A 22986-nucleotide genomic window follows, 5' to 3' on the forward strand; every position below is an offset into this window, starting at 1 on the left:
ACATACCATGTTTTCCCGAAAATAAGACCGGGTCTTATATTTTTTTTGGGACCAAAAAACCCATTAGGGTTTATTTTGGGGGGGGATGTCTGACTTTGCGGCTGCCAGCCTTCCCACCATCTGCTTGCCTGTAGGGCTTCCCAGGGCAGATGCTTTGGCAGATGCCCAGTTTGTACTTGGACTGGAAGAAGTGCAGTCTTCTGCACAAGAGTTGTGCTGGCACGGTGGTTAGTAGTGCAGGCTAATTCACTGCTCACTCCAGGAGTTCGATTCTGAGTGGCTCAAGGTTGACTCAGCCTTCTATCCTTCCAAGTTCGATAAAATGAGGACCCAGACTGTTGGGGGCAATATGCTGATTCTGTAAACTGCTTAGAGAGGGCTGTAAAACACTATGAAGCGGTATGTGTCTAAGTGCTATTGCTATTGCTAATAACAATACAAGATAAGTGTAAACTATGGCACAGGATTTTGAAGGGAAATTTGATTTGAGGTAATAGGGTTACTGAATAACAGTTCCTCCATTCAGAAGGCTATTAGAATTAAGATTGAGTATATTTAAGCTGACAGTGATTTCATGTCATAATTTTCTAGAGGGCAGACTCTTTAATGTGTAATAATGGGGATGCTTAACTGAAGGAGGGTGATTGAGAAAATTTTGTGAGCTACAAAGTTATAGGTGCTTAAAGTTCAACTGACTTCCAAATCAGTGTACACTTGATTATGTTTAATCTAACCGTTCATCTAAAAGAGACTTTCTGAAACAACTTGCTTTAGAGTTACATTACATGAACAATGGATTAATAGACATTGGACACAAATATGGATCTTTTTCTCCTAGACCCAGAGATCAATTTTTTTCCCTCCATGTCTGCTTTTGTGCTACCTTGTTTAAAATTAAGTCCTACCCAAAGCCCTTTAAAATGAATACACATTTATTTAACACTAGCTTTGGACCAAGAAATTTATACTTCTGAATCATGGGAATCATAACTATGGGAAGGAGCAGTATTTCCAAAGAACTGCTCCTTCAGGGTCATTTCACATCATATGGGAACATCTATGATGAACATATTAGACACTGTTAGTCATTTCTACAGTACTTGTTCAGCATAGAAAGTTTGTTACTACTCAATTTCTTCTTCTCTGCAATCATCCTAATGGGGTACAGCATGTCAGACTGTACATTTTTTATCTATTATAGGCGTCCACAAACTTGTCACATTGTTATGAAATAGGTAGCACAATCTTCTTCATGCCTTTTACACATTTAATAAAAAATTAAACTAATTAAATTATATCATTTTTACTCCTAATAAGAATTTGGTCTGAAACATTCATCTCCAGGTGCATCTGGATAATATCTGTTTCAGAGAATGATCAGTTCAAATCTACGGTAGCATCTTCATACATTTTCCACATGAAAAGATCTCCTGGGTAGAAGCACTATGGCTATGCTGTTTAAGTATGCAAGATTCCAGACTCAATTGAATGATCAGAGACTTCTAAACAGTTATATTCATGCTGAGTGTGAGGATCTTGAGGGACGGTGAGTTAATGCCACAACCCTCCTAATTTTTTCACTTTCACTTTTGTCCCATTTAAAAGCAGTCTGTTCAGTCTGCTATGGTCACAAATGCTTGGGTCAGGCATTACAGAACCAAAGTAGGTGTAAAGTGGAACCCGTTCATCCTATACATAAGTTGTAGGGCCTTATCAGCTGGTCTCATTGTGCAATGTTGATAGGCTAACTGAGCAAGCCCTCCTTGATTGTTTGTGCAGCAAGACTGTCTGTGTGCTGACATAACTGCAAATAATGTCTCTACCACCAGAGATATCCAGGGAGAGATTACTACACATCAACTTTAATCATTGCTTTGGTATTGTTAGATTATATAACTTGTCCTCTACCCAATAATGAAAGCTGTAGTCCAATCATTTCGAGATGATTAGATTATGTACTCTCAATCTTCTGTACCAAGCATTTCAACAATAAATAAGCACAGAATACAATGATAATAGTTACAAAATATATTTAAAAATATATTTAAAAAATATACAGAGCTATATTTAACTCAGTTTAAAATATCTGTCAAACTTCTTTACCATAAATCTTATTCTGTGAAAAACAAAAAAAAGACAAATAAAATTATATATTTTATACACACACACACACACACACACAGAATCAATAGGGTAGAGATTCTATTCCATCAATGGCAATGCACTTATTCCAGCAATGCTCCAATGAGAGGAGCTAAGAAAAACCTTCAAAAAGATGTAGATTTAGGTGCCAAATATATTTAAAATTTAAGCTATTGAAATCATGAGTTCTTCTCCAAGTATGACTAAGTTTGGAGAGTCAGACAGTACAGAATTAACCTTGTATTTTACTATTGGTTTAGGCTTGTGTTGGCTTGTGCAATACAGAAAGACTCTTTAGGTTCCTTATTGGCTAGGCTTTCAAAGTAGTTTGTACTAGCAAAAACAACTGGATTTTTTTTTGCCTTTAGTGTTTAATTCTCTTTTGGCTTATGTTTATCAGAATTCATTTCCTGCCAGACAAATTTAATTGGCTTTCTTTCTTCTCCAACTTTTTTCTCTTTCTCTTTCTACTTCTCCCTCATACACAGAGAAACTAATGACCATTTTCTTAGAACAAGCTGTGGAATTTTCCACTGTATTTAGAGCTGAATAAGTGATCTCTGGAAAGCAAATGCACGAAAGCAAATTCTGTATTCAAACTGCAGCATGTTCAAAAGGGTAATTGCTTACCAAGCACTTTCAGAAAAAAAATCTGTACATGGATACAATCAACAGACAAAAGATTTGTTTCAGCATTATGACAAGTTTCCAGGTGTGGGCTGCAAAACTTCAGATCGCAACCAGTTAGTTGGCAGCAAAAAGTTAAAGGTTGGCAGGATTTTTGTAGCCTATATCTAATAAACCTATGCTTTTTTTTTTTTTTTGAGCCTTTGAATCTGTGTTGACTCCTAGTGACTGCCTAGACCACGGGTAGGCAACCTTGGCTCTTTTATGACTCGTGGACTTTGCATTTACCGGTACATGGCCATGGAAAGCTGCAACCAGTCATAAATACAAGCTGGTGGCCAAACACCCTAAATGCAATCACGTGACCATGGGGATGTGGTGTGGCAGTCATAACTGTGAGGATGGGTCATAAGTAGCTTTTTTTGAAGTCTGCTGTAACTTTGAACAGTTGTTAAGTGGCTGGTCATTAAGTGAGGACAACCTGTAATAATATGATACCTCTTGCCATGAGAGTCTTGTTTTATTGGTTTCAGAGCAGGAACATATTTTACGAGGTCTTCAAGTATTAAGCAGTCAAGTGATACAGTTAACATTTGATATGCCCTTACTGGTAATCCTCAACATATGGCTACATTGAGCCCAAATTTTTTGCTGACATTAGTGAGTGTTGCCCCTTTTCATGACCTTTCTTGCCACAGTTGTTAAGTGAATCAATACAATTGTTAAGTTAGTAACACAGTTAAATGAATCTGGCTTCCCTGTTGACCTTGTTGGTCAGAAGGTTGCAAAAGATGATCACATAACTTCAGGGCACTGCAACTGTCCTAAATATGAGTCACCTATGAACATTGTATTCAATAAGGAGGGATTATTAGTAGCAACTGAGCTCTGATCCTTTGGTATATATAAAGTAGAAGATATAGTTGCAGAACCTTCCCCCCCCCAACTTTTAAAAAGGAAGATGTGAATATAAGCAAAACTCCTCCCATCCATTTGTTTGAATCTTTTTGTCTGGGTGGGTCACTCTACTCTAATTTATAAAGAATTTGGGCTTTGGCAAATTCTATAAATTTATAGAGATGTATAATTATATCTTGCACAGCCTGTCTTGGTCCATGGATGTCTATAGCTTTTGAGCATTTATGAAATTAGATCGGTTCAGAACAATAGCACAGGTGGGGCTGAAACAACCTAACAATTCCACAGCCTAAATAAATGAAATATCTATTTATACATTAGCTTCACATCTGCCACATTCAAATTACATTTTAATGGCAAATTGTGAATGGTGTCTGACGTTGGCTTCTGGGAGAGGTTTGGGGTGAGTGGATGAGATGCATTTGTTTCATGTTTATTAACTAAGGCTATGTAGGCTTCAGTGTAGCTTTGGTATTTCCACCAATAACCTAAACTGGGACCACAACAGGAAGGGTCATTCATATTGCACAGCAAAAAACACAATTAAGCTACACAAAAGTCCAGCTGCTACTTCCTGCCTTACATCTATTGCCATTAGGCTGTTGTCAGGTTGGCCATCATGGTCTGGAGTATAGAAATGCTGAGTGAAAACAAAGAGAAGTTTTGTGAAACTGGTAGCTTTCATTTTCCTCACAGATTCCATTCCACAGTATACAAAAGCTTACTTAAGATACATTTTGTGCCTGACTATAAATTCAGTTGAGGAGGAAAATCTACAGAGTACCGAGGTCTATTCCTAAGTCTTCAATGTGTGCCTAATGCTTATACATACCGCTGTAAAATTTTGCTGCAAAAAGAGAACAGCTATAAGATGTTTTTGACTAGTAATGCTAGAAGCTTTCTCTCTCCAGCAGATCCCCCAAAGTGACTTTCTTATAGCCTTTAGAAGGCAGGGGAAAATTTCCAGCCAAAAAGCAGCTAAGATGTCAAATATCCAGGCAGTGGTTGGCCACACAATCAAAGAAATCATTCTGAATTTGGACCTAGATAGTTGCCTTGTATGCATCTAGAGTAATGCTAGATTTGTTGTAAATGAAGTATATATCTTCATATATATCTTCATATAACCAGCCAGAAGAAGGAGGAAAGCAGGTGGTTTCCAGAGATTCTATCTCTTCCATCTTTTTTAAAGGAAAACAATTATCTACAAGGTGGCTGTTAGAAGAGGGAAATTGCCATTGTTAAGGATGGACATTTGCCATTTCAGAGTTGAACTGTTTTTTACCCATCTGGAACTGAGATTAACAGCACAATGGCATGAAATTTATTACCCATCCCAGGCCTGCTCTTTTGTTTGTTTTCAAGTTACTGTGGTCACCTGACTCCCTTCCAAAAAATAAGTGAGAAAGCTTAACAAGTTTTACACATTTTGAAGCTATAGAGCAGGGGTGTCAAACTGGCGGCCCGCGCGCCGGATGCATCATACAAGGCCATGCCCATCCCGGCTATGCAAAGCAAAAAATACATCACGAGACACAATTGTTTGATGCCTGTGCTATAGAGGGAAAGGGACAGAATAAAATACTACTAATTTCCTTACTGACAACATCCAGCATCGTCATCCAAACATGTTGTAATGCCAAAATAACATGGAGGAGATGATTTCTATTACTTCAGTGATGGTTGGTGGGGCTATGAGCACCATATAAATCAACGGTAAAAATGATCTAACATGCTTATGCTTATTAGCTGAGGCAATAGTTTAAGCTAATGACTTAAGCCTCTATCTATCACTTTTAGGATGGCAATGAGATGAAGGTAACACAATGGAAACATAGCAGAAAAAAAGAGATATCACCAAAGCATGTTTACACAATGGTTAGGTGCAAACAAGGAAAGACCCTATAGTTCTAACTGTACTTATAAACGTAATCTTGAAAATCATCAGTATTATTTGTCAGTAATTACTCACAGGATTATGCTTAATCCCAAATTACAAATTTGGGGAATTTTGTGTCACCCAGAATCAGAAGATTGCAGGAGCTGAAATAAAATATGTAAACACTACACTTTTTACTTCTTACAAATTCTGGAATTGAATTTATGTAATCAATTGAAAATATGAATTAATAGCACAGCCAAGGAAGCAGATATTTGTCATATCAAGAAACTACCATAGGGATACATACTATGGAAAGGAAATGAATCAGAGCCTTTGTGTTCTCAATCTATTGTGCAGTCAAGGAGATGGCTCTGTTTAGCTAGGGAGCTTAAGTGTGAGCAACTTCTAGGTCACTGCTGCACTACAAGCCTGGGCAATGCAAATCCATGCTGATCCCACTTACATTTGCACATTCCAGGGAAGGAACGGCCTTCTTGATTCTTGTCACAGCTCTGCGGAATTTTGCATTCCTTCAAGTGTGTAACTTGCAGCTGCTCTGTGCTCCTCAAAAATCAGAAAGAAAAGAACAGTGAATATGGATCACTCACCTTCAGTCACATCAAAATGCAATTGGGTGGCAACCTTTGGAGGGCTACAGAGTTTTGTTTTGTTTTTAAAAAGGACACAATTAAAACCATTTTTTTTTAAAAAAAGTTTTTCAAGAACCTCAGTCTCATTCCACAAGAATGTAGAGTAATGATTTGACAACCCCCTCCCCCCTTCTACAGTTTTCAGAATTATATAAATGTGTGCAGGTGATCTTTGTTTTTTTTAACAATCTTTTTTATTAATTTTTTTCCATCAACATATGTTAATTTTTCCAATCAACAAGTCGTCTGGAGTTTGCTAAGCTAATACATGTTCAATTCCTAATCCTTCATTCTTTTCTCTAACCAAGAATAAAATAAATTCCAAATTTTATAGTAGTCCGTATCTTCTTTGTCTTTCAGCCTCATAGTTAGTCTGTCCATCTCTGCACATTCCAATATTTTCATGATTATTTCTTCCTCTGATGGCAATCCTTCATTCTTCCAGTACTGTGCAAAAATTATTCTTGCTGCTGTGGTAATATGTAGAATTAAATATAATTTCTGCTTATTAGTCTTTTCAGATATAACCCCTAGTAAAAAAAGTTCAGGTTTAAAATCCATTTGTTCGCCCAACATTTTTTCTAACCACATATGTATACTTTTCCAATAGGCCTTTGCCTTCCCACATGTCCATGTGCAGGTGGTCTTTGACCTACAACCTTTCATTTAGCAACCATTGAAAGTTACCATGACGCTGGAAACACTGACTTATGGCCAATCCTCACACTTGTCATGGCATCCCCATGGCCACATGCTCAGAATTTGGGCACTTGGCAATGGGCATGTATTTAGGATGGTAAATGTGATGCTGGTTGGGCTGCTTGCTTGTGGATAGTTATTTTTAAAATAAATAAACAGCTGACACCATTGCAGAAAGTGGAGGAGGCCCCACTTTGAACTGTGGCTTTGCCACCTACCCTTTCCCTCCCTGTTCTGTTGTTGAAATTTTATCTTTCTGTACTTACTTGCACAATGTGTGTGTGTGTGTATGTGTGTGTATTGTTTTGAGTTTGCTCATATGGAGTTCACTGAGTGGCAGTCACATATAAAGCAACTTGTCACCAGCATAATTGCCAATGGTGATGTTTCCATGGACACCACGGAGTGTGCCCATGGTTTTGATATCATTCTGATAATTTCTGTCAGTAGGTGTTTTCCTCTTTATCTCTGATTCATTTTAATTACTTCATTACAGTGTTTTCATTTAAATGCTTATTTATTGGGTTGTTTATAAAACTTCCATTATTTGCGTCTGTGTTGAAGATCTTTTCAGGGATTAATTGTTGGGATGTTCTAAAAATAAGCTGCTTGATATAATCCTAACCAATTGTTGGATGTGTTTCCTACTAGCTTTATACACAGCTTGTAGCCTACATGTTCAGAAATACCATCATCCCTGAAAATTATTTAAATAAAGAGCATAATAATACACAGGAAATAACCAAATAATAAAACTTTGCTCTAACGTGAAGAAACGTCAGATTCAGCAATGTCTGAAAACTACCACTTCCTCACAATTGCTTCCTCTTGTTGGTAACCAAATTTAGTGAAAAGCAGCAACATAATATAATTGCTGTATGATGTGGTAAACTGAATTGCAATATACATTCAGGAGTTGGATAATTTCTCTGTCTGTCTGTCTAATTTGCCAACTGCTGAAGCTGTACACGTAGTCCTCAATTTATGACTATTTGTTTAGTGACGTTCAAAGTTATAACATCACTGAAAAAAAGGGACTTATGAGCTTTTTCACTTATGATTGTTGCAGCATCCCCAAAGTACGTGATCAAAATTCAGACTCCTGGCAACTGACTCATATTTATGACCGTTGCAGGGTCCCAGGATCAAGGGATCATCTTTTGTGACAAGCAAAGTCAATGGGGAAGCCAGATTCACTTAACACCTGGGTTACTAACTTATCAACTGCAGTGATTCACTTAACAACTGAGGCAAGAAAGGTCATAAAATGGAGCAAAACTCAACAACTGTCTTGCTTAGCAACAGAAATTTGGGGCTCACTTGTGGTCCTAAGTCAAGGTTGTAAGTTGTATGCCATCTGACACTCAATAACTCTGGGCAACGTACAACAATCACAAAAATACAATAATATTAATAAAATCACTTGGTCGATATATATATATTATTTTTATACATTTATTATATAACAAATTTTTAATTTTAGTATGATAAAATGGTCTAATTGTTTCAGCCTTAATTCTCAATTCTGTCAAATGCTAATGCTAGTATCGTTTGCCCTTTGACCGGGTTAGAGAAGATTGCTTTCTATTTCAGTGGGGCTAGTGATTTATTTCACTTTGTCTCAGCAACTTGTGTTAGCAGCAGTTCTTGCTAATCATTTGGGGCCAGACCTTTCCTCGTGAGATTTCAAAGGATATAACACTTTCAAGATTTCAACCCAAATAAATATATGTAGGAGAAAAGAATCCCATTGCAGCTACCAGGCTTCCTAAGAGGAAGAATGGCATAACAATAACTCACAACTGGGAGGCAAATTGGTTTTATCTATAAAAAGGAAAATCTCTTTCAAGTTGAATGTGACTCCTAGTGACTTTCATGGATACACCCATGGATAATTTCCAGTTTGGTTTGCCCCACCATAATCCCCCACAATTCCTGCATCCTTTCCAGTTCAGAGCAAGCACACACCCCTTTCAGTAAAGCTATCAAAAATGTAGCTTGATGTTTATTTATCAAAAGTCAGCAAAGATCAAAGACAGTTAATGGGACAAAAGACAGGCAAAATCAGAGAGAGACACTGATGGAGAGAGAGAGAGAGAGAGAGGTGAATAAAAGGGCAACAGGTAAAAAACCTGGGAACTCAATAACAACAATCCACAGTCTCAATATCTACATATCTAGAGGGCTATAATTTTCCAGTGCGACTGAAAACAATATTATAGATAGTTAGCATGGATAATAGACTTTGGATATTTAGTTTTTGACCTTTTATGTATATAACAGCTACAGAATAAAGAAGGAAAGCATGAGACCAGCTGACCCTTCTTCTATTCTATATCACCAAGGAAGCAATTTGGTGGACACTGATGAGGTACCTAGCATGGAAGTGGTTGGTCATTATCTTCTTCTCATACTAGCCTACAGTCCTGGACTTCCTAGATGCAATTCTCCATCCATGGACTAACCAGAGCCGACCTTGCTTAGCTTTCTGGATTAGCCAAGATTGTACAGTATAGAAACGGAGACTAGAAGGTTCATGTGTAAAGGGGAAAAGCATAAATGTACTAGTGAGATGGCATCTTCTGTAGACTGAAGCTGAAAAGTGAAGATATTATGCAGTGCTCTCACAATCTGGATGCAGTTTTCCTGTTCTAAATGTATCACATCTTCCTCTTTTAAATCCCTTTTTCTTAAAAAAAATGGAATTTAGAAAAGAGCAGTGTTTGGCACTTCTGCCTCAAGACTTATAGTTAAAAACATACTGTTCTTCTCCATAGGGACATTGTTGAATTACATCTAGAAGCCCAAGAGGCTTGTAAATGTAAATTGAGTCTCAAAAGTATGTGAACTGCCAAACATCTGCACTCTCAGGAGACATCACGGGAATGGCGAAACCAGCGACAAAGCAACAAAAATGTTTTCTTCTTGGGTTAAAGGCACTACAGCTGTTGAGGAAACCTCTCTATTTCCCACCAGAAATGTAGACTTATTTTTAGAAATGCCTTGAGTACTACTTTGATCTGACCTTCTGTTTTAAAACAGCTTCTGTGCAATGCTAAACAGATACAAGACTTTTCTGTTTTCATTTTGTCCTCCTCTTTAGAGTGCTGATGAGGTGCAATGAACAAATTGCTTTGCTATTGTGGGTGGGGAGGCAGGGAAGGGGTTTCTTTGGTTTCCATGAGCAATTCTGGGGACTATGGAAAATAACTAAAAGGAGCAGGAAAAGTGCTTTTTTTAAAAAAAAAAATTGGGGCTTTATCAAAGTGCTTCTTGGTGCCATGCTTGCATAGAGCTCACATTTCCACAGAAATAAAGCAAGGGGAACCAGCCAGATGTTCTACTGGAGCACTTTGCTCTTTATCTTCATCAGCCTCAGTCTGGCAAATTACCTTGCCAGAAGTGGTTTTGTGGAGGCGTTTGAAAAAGTGGGTTTCACTGAAACAAAGCAACCCCGCAAAACCATATTCTTCACACAACACATTTTACCTATGAAGTTCCAGTAACAGAAGCTATAGGCTTCTTAAGTTTCTGGGAAACATGAACAGAAGAAAAAGGTCAGTCTCCTCACTAAGCTTGGTTCCTGGTGAGTCATGAATACATCCAGGTTGTTTTCCAGGGAACAACATGGATTTGTTTTGCCACTGCTTTTTTCTGTGATTTTTTTTTTCTGTATCTCAATTAGTGGTTTTCTGATGGTTATTCATACAAATGTGCTTCTCTAGGCATCTTCTTGGTCACCATGGCAACAAAGTGCTTGGTAAGATGGCCTTGTAGTCTAATACAGTGGGGTTCTTTTACTTTCTTACATATCCATTGCTTGACACAAGTTACTATACTGAATCCTTCTTTGTTAGTTATTTTTGGGGGGGTTTCATTTCAGGTTAGACCAGTGCTACCTACCATTTTCTCCAGATTGATGAAAACCAGGAAAGATGTAAGAAAAAAGTTCAGCTTCCAGTTAAATATATGGATACTACACTTCACTTTAAATGCTGCTGGTGTTAAGCTCTGTTGGACAGTTAAGTTAATAAGAAGGACTCTGAAAAAAGATTGAAAAAGAACTGCCTGTTAAAACTGCCTATTGTTTATTTTTCAAAAAATATTTTTCAAAAAATTTCTACTTGAAAATTTTTCCTTTGAAAAAGATAATTGCCACTCTGGCTAATCCTAAATCAGAATGGCTCTATGCCTTAAGCAAGTTTTTAACAAAGACAAAACATTTCGTCCCCGTAAAAAATTTGAACCAGGCACCCAGCGGTTTGAGCTGTACAAAAAAGCCCAGGCGTCTCTCAAATCAGGACTAGACTTAAAGACTGTGGTCCAGTTACCCCCAGGGGAGAACATCAATGACTGGATTGCAGTGCATCTCGTGGACTTCTTCAACAGGATAAATCTCATTTATGGGACCATATCTGAGTTCTGCACTGAGAAGAGCTGTCCCATTATGTCTGGTGGTCTGAAGTATGAATACCGATGGCAGGATGATTATCGATTCAAGAGACCTACCAAGCTTTCAGCACCTCATTACATGTGCATGCTGATGGACTGGATTGAGACACTAATTAATAATGAAGACATCTTTCCTACTAGAATAGGTAAGTAAGCTTTGATTGTTCCCTGGAAAGTTGATTCTTCAAACTCTTTCTCCTTGTAACATAGAGCATTATTTATTTTGGCTTCAATGGTTCTCCAAGTTCTCTTATCAGTATTCTAAAGTAAGTATCCCTTCTACTCATTTCAGAAGCAAAATTGGAAAAGAACCTGGAATCAGTTCCTGGGAGTAGGGGCAATTCCTTTCCCCATGCTGGTCCTTTCATAAAGCATGACCATTCCTCAACAATGCCAAAACTGACTAACTCAATCTTCACCTTTTAGTACTTCATTTGTTTTGTTTCCTATTTAGCTTCCTTGTTAAAATGGCCAGCGACTTTCTGTCAGGGGATACCTTGGAGGATCTTTAGAACAGATTTTGATTTCCAGCAATGTGCACTGTCCCCTGCCACCAGGAGGACACAATAACACAAGCCTCATGCCTCTCATAACTGTTAGAAGATTCACTACTCTTCCTTGAGGGAACTGGATGGCCCAAGTAACACAGAATTTGGATGTTGGTAATGCTGCCAGGTGCCTTAATCTACTATCCTTCACTAAAAAACCAGAAGTATTTGAACACTGAACTAGCTGACAGTTAATATCTTCTGCCAAAGGCCTAGTAACCGATCAGTGAGTTTTCCGCTGCCTTTGATTCCACCATCACCCAGGAGAAACAGGAAGAGACAGAAATCTCTTTTTGTTGCCCCTGACTGGAAAAACTTTATAGGATGAGACATACAGGAAGGGAGAGAAGCAGGTTCAGTCTCTATCCTTTTCCTCCTCAGAGAAGGATCCCTCTCCAAACCCCCACCTTTGAAGATAGAAGAAGCAACTGACCAAACAGGAGAGAGACATGCAATTCCCCCCTTACACCACGTCAGTTTTTAAATCCAGTCACAAAAAAGGGAAGATTGTACTAGATGGAGAAGACTGTATCCAGTCTCTGTGTCCACTGGAGTGCTTCCCTGCTACTCAAAAAAAATCAGATTCAATTTTTTTAAAATACAGATAATTAGCCACTCCTCTCACAGGAATCATTCTGTAAAATTGTTGGCTTAACCCAGAGCCTTCAAACTTGGCCCCTTTATGACTTGTGGACTTCAACTCCCAGAATTCCTCAGCAAGACTTCAATTCTGGGAGTTGAAGTCCACAAGTCATAAAAGGGCTAAGTTTGAAGACCCCGGCTTAACCTCTAAAGAACCACTTCAAAGCATTCAAGGCCTTAGGACTTATTTTAATGAGATGACTCAGACAAGTGCAGCAGCTCTCTGATGATTATTAAAGCAGCTGCATCTTTTTTTCTAGGCTTCCAGGCAAGCTTGAAAAAAAAAATCTCTCCTTTAATGAGCTGAATCATTGCTGCAGTGCATCTTTAATATTACTCTTAATGTAGCAGTGTCTCTTCTCAGGTTGGCACTAACTGCAGACAGCCAGTTCTGCTTTTTTTTAAAAAAAAATGCAAACAATACTTTCACAAATACAAAAGGAGGGTGTGAAAGAGTATTGAATTTTTCTTCTATTGTGAAGGAATGCCATTTTGACACAGCATGTTTCTTCTCATTTTCACAGCTGGTCAGCTCCATAAATGCTTACTTGTGTCATTTCTATCGTTTCCCCTCCCATCTCCTTTCAAAATTAATACTTTGCAACTTTGCAGCTGCCTTTGTGCCTTTCTCATCATACTTTGGTTTAAAGCACAAATTGAGGCTGATTTATGGGAAAAGGCAAATAATAATACTTTAAAAATCCATGACAAAATACAATTGTTCTGAATGAATCTTTCTTCCCAGACTTAACAACAGAATAGCTGAAACAAATATATATATATCTATCTATCTATCTATCTATCTATCTATCTATCTATCTATCTATCTATCTATCTATCTATCTATCTAACAGGTTTTACTTGACCACATCAGAGAAATGTTATCTTGGAAAGATGAATTGTTTAAGATTCTCTTATGTAATATACCTTATTGTTTCTCATTTATAATGCATTAATATATAAATCAATACCATACTGGAATAAGCAGCACTTTGAACTAACTCATTCCTTACTACGATAACGTCAAAATGACAAAATGTGCATTGTGATTCCTAATGCAAACTTTCCTGTTTCCTACTTATAATAATAATAGTAATAATAATGATAACGTTGGAAGGGACCTTGGAGGTCATCTAGTCCAACCCGCTGCTCAGGCAGGAAACCCTATACCATTTTGGAAAATGGCTGCCATTTCTTTTTAAAAACTTCCAGTGTTGGAGCATTCACCGCTTCTGGAGGCAGGTTGTTCCACTGGTTAATTGTTCTAACTGTCAGGAAGTTTCTCCTTAGTTCTAGGTTGCTTCTCTCTTTGGTTAGTTTCCACCCAATGCTTCTTGTCCTGCCTTCAGGGCGCTTTGGAAAATAGCTTGACTCCCTCTTCTTTGTGGCAGCCCCTAAGACATTGGAACACTGCTATCATGTCCCCCCTCATCCTTCCCTTCGTTAAACTAGACATACCCAATTCCAGCAACCATTCCTTATATGTTTTAGCCTCCAGTCCCCTAATCATCTTTGTTGCTCTTCTCTGTACTCTTTCTAGAGTCTCAACCTTTTTTACATCGTGGTGACCAAAACTGGATGCAGTATTCCAAGTGTGGCCTTACCAAGGCATTGTAAAGTGGTATTAATACTTCACATGATCTTGATTCTATCCCTCTGTTAATGCAGCCTAGCACTGTGTTGGCTTTTTTGGCAGCTGCAGCACACTGCTGGCTCTTATTTAAGTGATCCCTCCCACAGTTACTACTATTGAGGAAGGTACCCCCTATACTATACCTGTACACTTGTGACACACAGTGTTGTATATAAATATGTAAGGAGCAGAGTTCGCATTATGATGTCGTAACAGGCATTTAGTTCCTTCTTCCATTCCTCCATCAATGCTCTTGGATACTGGGCAAAGTGGTGATTAGGATTTAGAAATTCTACATGGTGCCATTCTACAGTTCTCCCTCTATACTCATAGGATTGTAGTCAGACAACAGTTTCTCATTGAGGATGATAAAATTGAGTACCATTTATATGTCTACTCATCCAATTATAATATTTGTTCACAGATAATCTTTGCAGATATTCCTAGTCTTTAAATTAAAAACAAACTATTTGTAAATGAACCAAAAATGCTATATGACATTCAACTCACTTCAAAATGATTAACTCAGGCTCCTGATAGCAAGAATTGAATGTTGACGCATTTGTATTCCTTGGTCATAAAACTAGACTAACAAATTACCTTTTTTAGTATTGTTTCAGGAAGTACTTAATACAATAATGCAGCATGCCTTTTTCTGATATGTATTATTCTCTATGAACATTCTGCCACTTCGCGAAGCTGGAGAGAAATTGTGGCAATCCATTTCCACATTCCAAAGATGATTGTAAGAACCAAAAGCTCATGATTCTTACTGAAGAACAAAACAAATCAAAATCTCAGTAAAAATATCCTACTTGTAGTCTCAGAGGTCAAGAATATATACGTGAACTGCAATTCACTTTTAATATTGCAAGTAAAATTAGCTGTGGAAAAAGAGCTTCAGGAGAAAATTGTGAGTGATAAGTCCAGGGAGGATTTGGCATACTTTTCCTCATTATACTTTTATTCTTCAGATCAAATTGCCACTCTTGGCTTTTAAAGATGAAGAAACACATTAAAAACAAGCACTGGAGGGAAGATAATTGCCATTATTAGGCTTAGTTTGTCATTCAAGTAATTCACAGCCAGAAACTGGCAAATAATGACCATTTTTACATTGATGACAAAAGTGTCTTCGTAGTATCATCCAGTCATTCTTGAAGTAATATAAGCCACTCCTCATTACTGTTATTTTGAAACAACAATGGCAGGATGACTCTAAAGTCACTAGTAGGAAAATTACTAATGTGAGCCATATGGTATTGAACTTCAGTAAAACTTTATTTGGATGCCAGTGAATTAATATTGCAATTTCCTAGGATCCAGAAATAACACCATCAAATATGTTTTGTTTGCCATTGCCTTCTCAGCAGTGTGTGCTTGGTTAAATTGCTACACACTTGAGCAACTGCTAGCTAGTTAGCTAGAAACACTTCTGTTTAGAATGCATTGCAAACTCTGTAACATTGGAGAATTATTGGACTGGGATTCGGGCTAGGCCATAGCTTTTAAACTTTTCCAGTTTTTCACTTTTTCAGTCAACATGGTACCATACAAAGCTTGGAGGAAAGTAGAATAAAATTTTCCTTTATATTTTTTTCTCAGCGAAAGCTGCTCAGAAAAGCATCTTACCAAACACATGAAAATAGATGGTATCCAAATTGAGACTGGATACTACTACTGTGCAACGTTTGTTCAATAATCTTTCCTGGGCAAATAGCCTGAAACAGTTCAAAGTTTAATATGCTTTTCCTAGTTTCAATTGCAATATATTAGAAGATTTGTGTTTGTCTAAGCCAGAGGTGTCAAACTGCCAGCCGTGGGCTGGCTGCATCATACGGAGGCTGCGCCCACCCCAGCTCTGGCAGCGACGCAGCGAGTTTGACACTCGTGGTTTAAGCTGACCTTAGATATTATAGTGTTACATGAAACAAACATATTTTATCAGATTTCTACCATGCTTCCTTGTGATCTCTCTTTGGGCAGTCAGAGAATACTATTCTTGCTTGTGAATATCCTAATGAAAGCTTAGTTTATTGCTTTTGCTGTATAGAGCATAATTGCTTTTCATATTTCCATGTATAAAGCAGTAGGAAAAATAATAGATAAAAATAATTTTTCCTTTCATAAACTTGACTAGCCATGCATGGTTATTTGGTTGCAGTTGGGGGAAAAAAAATCAGAACTCAGCAGGATATTATTATTAACTTAATATTTTTCAGCTTACAAAGTGTTGCTCTATGTTTTTTTAGTATTCTAACTTCAATAAATTATGTAAAGGAGCTCAGAACTCTATTTATCCATCAGAATAACTTTCTAAAACTGAATTGAATTGAATACTTTATTTGGCCAAGTGTGATTAGATACACAAGGAACTCAGTGTACACGCAGCAACACAATAATGATAATCATAATAATAATACCAGTAAGAGGGGTGAGTAAAGAAGATAATAATAAGGATAAATAATACTACAGACATACTACATGGGTAAATACACTGTTGAGGATTAGGTGTTCAGCAGAGTGATGGCCTGAGAGGAAAAACTATCCCTGTGTCTGTTTTTGTTTTGGCATGCAGTGCTCTATAATGCCATCTTGAGGGGCAGGAATTAAATCAGTTTATATCCAGGTTGTGAGGGGTCTGCAGATATCTTCTCAGCTACACAGGTGTTCTGTGGAAGTCAGGCTGGTTGAACAACACGAGGTGAGTTTGGTATGGCAGGATAAGTCAGCAAGTGAAAGACCGAGTTTGAAAACAGTCCACATCTGCCTTGGGGCTATAGAGAAAAAAATCCCCAATACATCTGTCTAGGACAGGCAGTTCAGCAGTGTTTGTGACTGCTCCACTCTACTCTCCATTCCTCTGTCACATGACCTAGAGTCAAGCAGAGCACATGCAGCCACACTCACACACACAACCTCTTGCCAATGTGTGCATCTAATACAAAGACATTACTGTACTTCTTTGTTCAGAATGCAGATGCATTTTATGATCAGTAGCTGGTAAATAGGTGGAAAAAAAATTCAGAAGCCACACTCTGCATGCTGTCCCCACTTCGTTTCATATTTTAGCTGTGAGAGCAGAAAGCTGTACTAGATGTATCTTTAATCACCACATTAGGGTTTTAAAATGAGGAGCAGAGGGTTTTCATTAAAGAGTGTTGAAGGAAAAGTCATCATCAGGGTTCAGTCCAAGCTGGGAATAAACAACATGGCAACTGCTTAGAAAGAAGGTTGTAGTTTTTTGAAGAGGAGAGCCAGACAGAAAGATGGCTCTGGAAGAAAAGAGAGAGAGCACATGTAGGGAGTGGGTTTTTATACCCTCTGGGGCTCTTGAGGTGGTTTCCTGTTCCTGTTTGAGGCTTTATATTTCTTGTGTCATGTACTTTGACCTGAGTCTGAGTGTGCCCCTTTGGCATTTGTGGGTTAATCTTGTTTTATGTCCCGTCTTAGAGTTTGGGTGGGGTATGTAGATTTTAGGTGTCTTTGTCTTCCTAAGCTTCTAGCTGGAGGCCCCCAACCTTCCTGAATGGATTACTACATCTGCATTTCTACAGAGCTGTTTTCTGCTTGGGGAAGGGAGACTTGGGGCTATTAAGAAAAACATGCTTTTCTGCCTCTTTAAGATCCTTTGAGGAAATATAATATTCTGCCCTTTTAATATTTTCTTCTCTGGGGAGAGAGGGCTGACTTCCCACAAGAGTAACATGTAAGAGGCAATGATTTTCACTGATCTTTTTTCTCAGTTGCCTTGACACCAAAAAGCCAAGCCTCAATTAGCTATACAGCAAAAATAATGGGAGTTTTCCTTTTAAGGTTCTGGCAGCTGTTACAAAAGGGCAGAGGAGAAAAGATTGTTTCCCCTATATTGCTATCCTAAAGAATCCACCCCCATGCTTGCTTTTAATTAAAACTCTGAACATTCATTCTGAATTATGCTGCCAAAATCTTAAAGAACTCTATCCAAAACACAGCGTGTCAATTTGCATACAGTTAACTTTTGAATTAGGCATGGCATAGATGCCACGGCCTCTTTGGCTCTGCTTCATTGGTTACTTTACAATCTGACATCCTGTCAATACAAGCAGATAGCATAAATGTAAATGTAAATTAGGGATACTAAAAGCTAAGTAGAACTTATAAGCAATGGTATATGTAGCTAGTTTGCATTTGTGCTTAAAAAGATATTTCTCAATTACAAACTAAGGAATGGAGATAAGATGAAGAAAAGTCTTCAGAAATATGTAATAGCTGCACAGATGACAATTTTATAACCAAGACAGTACAGAGCAGCATCTATATAAGCTTTTTATGTATGCTAAAATTTGCTGGAAGGCTACATAGTTTTGACTTTTCCCAAGATTACACATGGCTAAAGGTTGTTTATGCAAACAATGTTTCAAAACAAGTGCTTTACAACTCTCCCATGACATTTTAGTACTTTAACTTTCTAGCTATGCTACATTTCATTTTTACAAAACAGTGTTTTAAACTTGTATTCTCAAGGGAAAAAAAATATTTTTGGCACTATTCTCATAAACCAGAAAATCTAGAATTTGCCTTTCCAAGCTATTTGTAGTCTTATAAAATCCTTCTTGATAGGATTCACTGAACATACTGAGTCCCAAACTAGCCAACATATTTTAGCTTAAGTTGTGGTGCAAACAAAATTGGTATATAGTTAACTTAGAGTTGTATGTCATGAAAACTAGAAAATTGGGTTAGTAGCACTTGAGAATTTCTTATATGTTACACAACTGTGTCTCATGAGTTCTGTTGTACAGCTGGCTGCCAGGAAGCAAGTTAGCAAACTTTAAATTTGCCACAGGCCAGAGATAAGGAAGTTTGGGCTTTACTGCAGTTAGTTGGATAAAACAGCTCTTGTAAAGTGTTTTTGCAGGACCTTTGTGGATAGATTGTACTTATGATCACACAGACTTTGAGACCAGTAAGCTACCAATCAGATAATCAATCCATTGGAGAAGCAATAAATGAGGTCAAAATAAATCTAAGAACAAAAACACTGCAGGATATTCACAGGGAAGAGCTGAATTTCTGATAAGTTGTTTTCAACAGTCTCTGAGGGACAATATGGTAAGTAAGCTGAACCTCCCCCTCCTCAAATAGTAGCTGCAGAGTCTATTCTTCTGTTAGCACTCGTCTGGTTAGCTTCCCAGATCTGCAAAGTTAAGCCTTCTGGTCCTAGATTTCATTAAATGCGTCTGTCTAGGACTAAGTGACTGGGCTTCTGAATCTAAGAAATTATCAGTTATATGGGTGAGGGGTTCTATGGATTTGCTGGTTCTGTTAAAGTCAATAAGATCAATGGCTCTGTATTGCTGGAATCTCCAATGACAGGATTGCTACCACTTGATGCTTCTGAGTCCACTTTCTTCCTAAGTTAGATGTATTCTATTAATACAAAGAGGCAGGACTAGAACTCATGGTCTTCCAATTTCTAGCCTAATGCCTTAATTACTATACCAAACTGGCTCTCAATTGTATTTATAGTCTTCATTTAAGAGGGCATGTCAACTGACAGGGCAGTTGACATGTTGTGTGTTAATGTATTCAGAAACAGAATTATCAGATTAAAATTGTATATAGACAGTCCTTACAACTACAATTGAGCCCAATATTTCTGTTGCTAAGCGAGACTTTGTTAAGTGAGTTTTGCCCCATTTTATGACCTTTCTTGCCACAGTTATTAAGTGAATTGTTAGAATTGTTAAATTAGTAACACAGTTGTTAAATGAATCTGGCTTCCCCATTGACTTTGCTTGTCAGAAGATTGCAAAAGGTGATCACATGATCGTGGGACACTGCAACCATCATAAATATGAATCAATTGCTAAGTGTCTGAATTTTGATCCTGTGACAATGCAGATGCTGCAACACTCGGGTGAAAAATTGTCATAAATCACTTTTTCAGTGCTGTTGTATCTCTGAACGGTCACTAAATGAATTGCTATAAGTCAAAAAGTACCAGTAAACATTCAGAACAGCACCAGATGTCAATAAAGAGATAGAGAAAGTTCTAACTGTACTGTCATCTGGTGGGCAACTTTATGCTTCATAGCTCTATTTTGAAAGAATGACTATTTCATTGATTAACTGTATCATCAAAGCTCATAAAATGCTAATGATATATTCTAGCCTACTCTGCAGGTATAAAAAATTACTCTGTGCTGTGAAACCATCCGCCCACACACACTATCTTCAAAATATTTCTCTAGTGCTAGATGAATCACTCTAATTATTTTTAACGCCTATCATTCATAAACTTTACAATTACAGTGAAAGACATAGACAAGGTGATACTTGAAATGTAAGCTCCAATCCCTGTGATCTCCAGGTAACACTAAGTCTAGGTGGGCAAAATTCTTCTGCATGAGATCATAACCAGTATTGATCATCATGAGGTTATATGGATAAATGGTTTGATTGCATAAAAGGACGGTTTCATTTATTCTTGAAGTATTGGGAGGCAACTGTCCAATGTGCTGTTTTTGTTCAGTCACTAAGTTAAGTCTGACTCTTCACAACCCCACAGACCATCACACATCAGGCCCCTCTGCCCTCCACTGTTTCCTGGAGTTTGACTCAAAGTTCAATCCATGTTCATCTAAATATCAACTTTGTATTGTTACATAGCTGCAGTATGACAATCGTAAGGTTTATGATGTCAAAGTGCATGTGGAACAGATTGATTCTGGTAACGCAAACAATTGCTACAATAGCAGCAGACTTTTCTCAAGGTATTCACTTTGTCACTGATGATACTAATACTTTAGCACTTGGGCTGTGTGAAGGAGGTACAAATAGAATGACACAACTGGTAGTTCACCAAAGCTTTCTACTTGGCCACATTTGTTTGATTTTGAGATTCTAGGAGACTGGTTTTTTTATGTTTTGCAGGTGTACCTTTCCCCAAGAATTTTCAGCAGGTCTGCACAAAGATCCTCACACGCCTCTTCAGGGTTTTCGTCCATGTTTATATCCATCACTTTGACAGCATCATCAGTATCGGTGCTGAAGCTCATGTCAACACTTGCTACAAACACTTTTACTACTTCATCAATGAATTCAGTTTGGTTGATCAAAGGGAATTAGAACCACTGGTAAGAAACATCCTATCATCCTTCTTACTTCTAAACAGTAAGGGTTTCCTTTGGATGAAAGAATGTTGGAAAGAGCAATTGTGCAGAAATAACTGTAGAGGGAGGAGGAGAAACACTAGGCCCTTCTCTCCTCGTGGCCTCTGGCGGGCTACACCCTTTCATCGTGTGGCCATGTTTGTCGGTCCGGCCTTGCGAGACCAGTGGGGCCGCCACGCACCACAGGGGGCCTGGCTGGCACCATCCCGTTGTCATTGCTGCCGCTGCTGCGGGGGGGGGAGCTGGCTCTTTGTGACTCTTGACCTTGATTCTCAGAATCTTTTAGCTAGTGTATGCTGATTGTATGATTGTTTTTTAATCTTTTTTAGTTTATTGTATTAGGGTGTGTATGGGTGTGAGTGATGGAGCTGGGAACAAGAACTGGTGCCCCCTCTGCTGAGTGTGTAAACAGAAGTGGAGGGGGGGCTGGATGTACTTCCCGGCTCGATTTGAATGTGAGATGTGGCCTGCCGGGAGGGGGGGATGGTGGGAGGGAGACCTGCGGGGTGGGTGGGGAGTTTTCAGGGGTGGAGGTGGGCCGGAACATCCCGGTTATCGTAGGGAGAGGTAGATATGGCAGGAGCCAAGGGGTGGGCCATCTTTGGGGAACAAAGACTCGCTGCATTAGAGCGATTACCTGTTCTGACCCCTTGGACTCTTCTCCCATACCTGGAGAGGGGGGTGTTCAGGACCCTGGCCTCAGGTTGCTGCTTCTTAATGCCAGGTCAGTTATTAATAAAGCCCCCCTCATCCAGGATTTGATACTGGATGAGGAGGCCGACCTGGCATGTATTACTGAGACCTCGCTGGGCCAAGAGGGAGGTGTTCCTCTCTCAGAGATGTGCCCAGACGGGTTTCAGATAATGCACCAACCGCGACTCCAGGGAAGGGGTGGGGGAGTGGCGATTCTTGTCCGAGAATCCCTGAGACCTCGCAGGATCCCAGCCCCAGAGGTTGTTGGGTGTGAGTCCCTTCTCTTGAGGTTGGATTCAAGGGTTCAGTCGGGTTTGTTGTTGACATACCTGCCTCCCAGCTATGTGACAACAGCCCTGCCTGAGCTGCTGGAGGGGGTAGCCGGGTTGGCGGTGGAATTCCCCAGGCTTATGGTGCTGGGGGATTTCAATTTGCCGTCACTCGGCAAATCCTCTGGTGTGGCTCAGGAGTTCATGGCTTCCATGACAACCATGGACCTGACCCAGATAATTCAGGGTCCGACACACGCTCGACTTGGTGTTGATCAACGCTTCGTTGAGGGAGGGGTCTTTTCCACAATCCCTGAAGGAGGCGGTTGTGAGGCCCCTGCTCAAGAAGCCTACCTTGGACCCGGCTGATTTAAATAACTTCCATCCAGTCTCCAATCTCCCCTTTGTGGGGAAGGTTGTAGAGAGAGTGGTGGCGCTCCAGCTCCGACGGTCTCTGGATGAAGCAGATTATCTAGACCCTTTTCAATCTGGCTTCAGGCCCGGCTTCAGCACAGAAACCGCTTTGGTCGCGCTGATGGATGATCTCTGGCAGGCCCGAAACAGAGGTTATTCCTGTCTTGGTGCTACTTGACCTCTCAGCGGCTTTCGATACCATCGATCATGGTATACTTTTGTGACGACTCGAAGGGGTGGGAGTGGGAGGCACCGTTTTA

General features: G+C 39.0%; 1 protein-coding gene across 1 annotated transcript in view; it reads left to right on the forward strand.

Annotated features, from left to right (window-relative positions):
- Window positions 1-22986, forward strand: part of MOB3C (MOB kinase activator 3C) — a 33121-nt gene that overhangs the window by 1671 nt on the left and 8464 nt on the right. The window contains exons 2-3 of the mRNA XM_039320038.1: window positions 10802-11516; window positions 21112-21314. Of these exons, the coding sequence (XP_039175972.1) occupies window positions 11099-11516; window positions 21112-21314 (621 nt within the window). The 5' untranslated portion in view covers window positions 10802-11098. The remainder of the gene's footprint in view (window positions 1-10801; window positions 11517-21111; window positions 21315-22986) is intronic.

This window comes from Crotalus tigris, unplaced genomic scaffold, assembly GCF_016545835.1.
Source record: "Crotalus tigris isolate CLP2741 ecotype Arizona unplaced genomic scaffold, ASM1654583v1 scf7180000023617.9722795, whole genome shotgun sequence".
Taxonomy (NCBI): domain Eukaryota; kingdom Metazoa; phylum Chordata; class Lepidosauria; order Squamata; family Viperidae; genus Crotalus; species Crotalus tigris.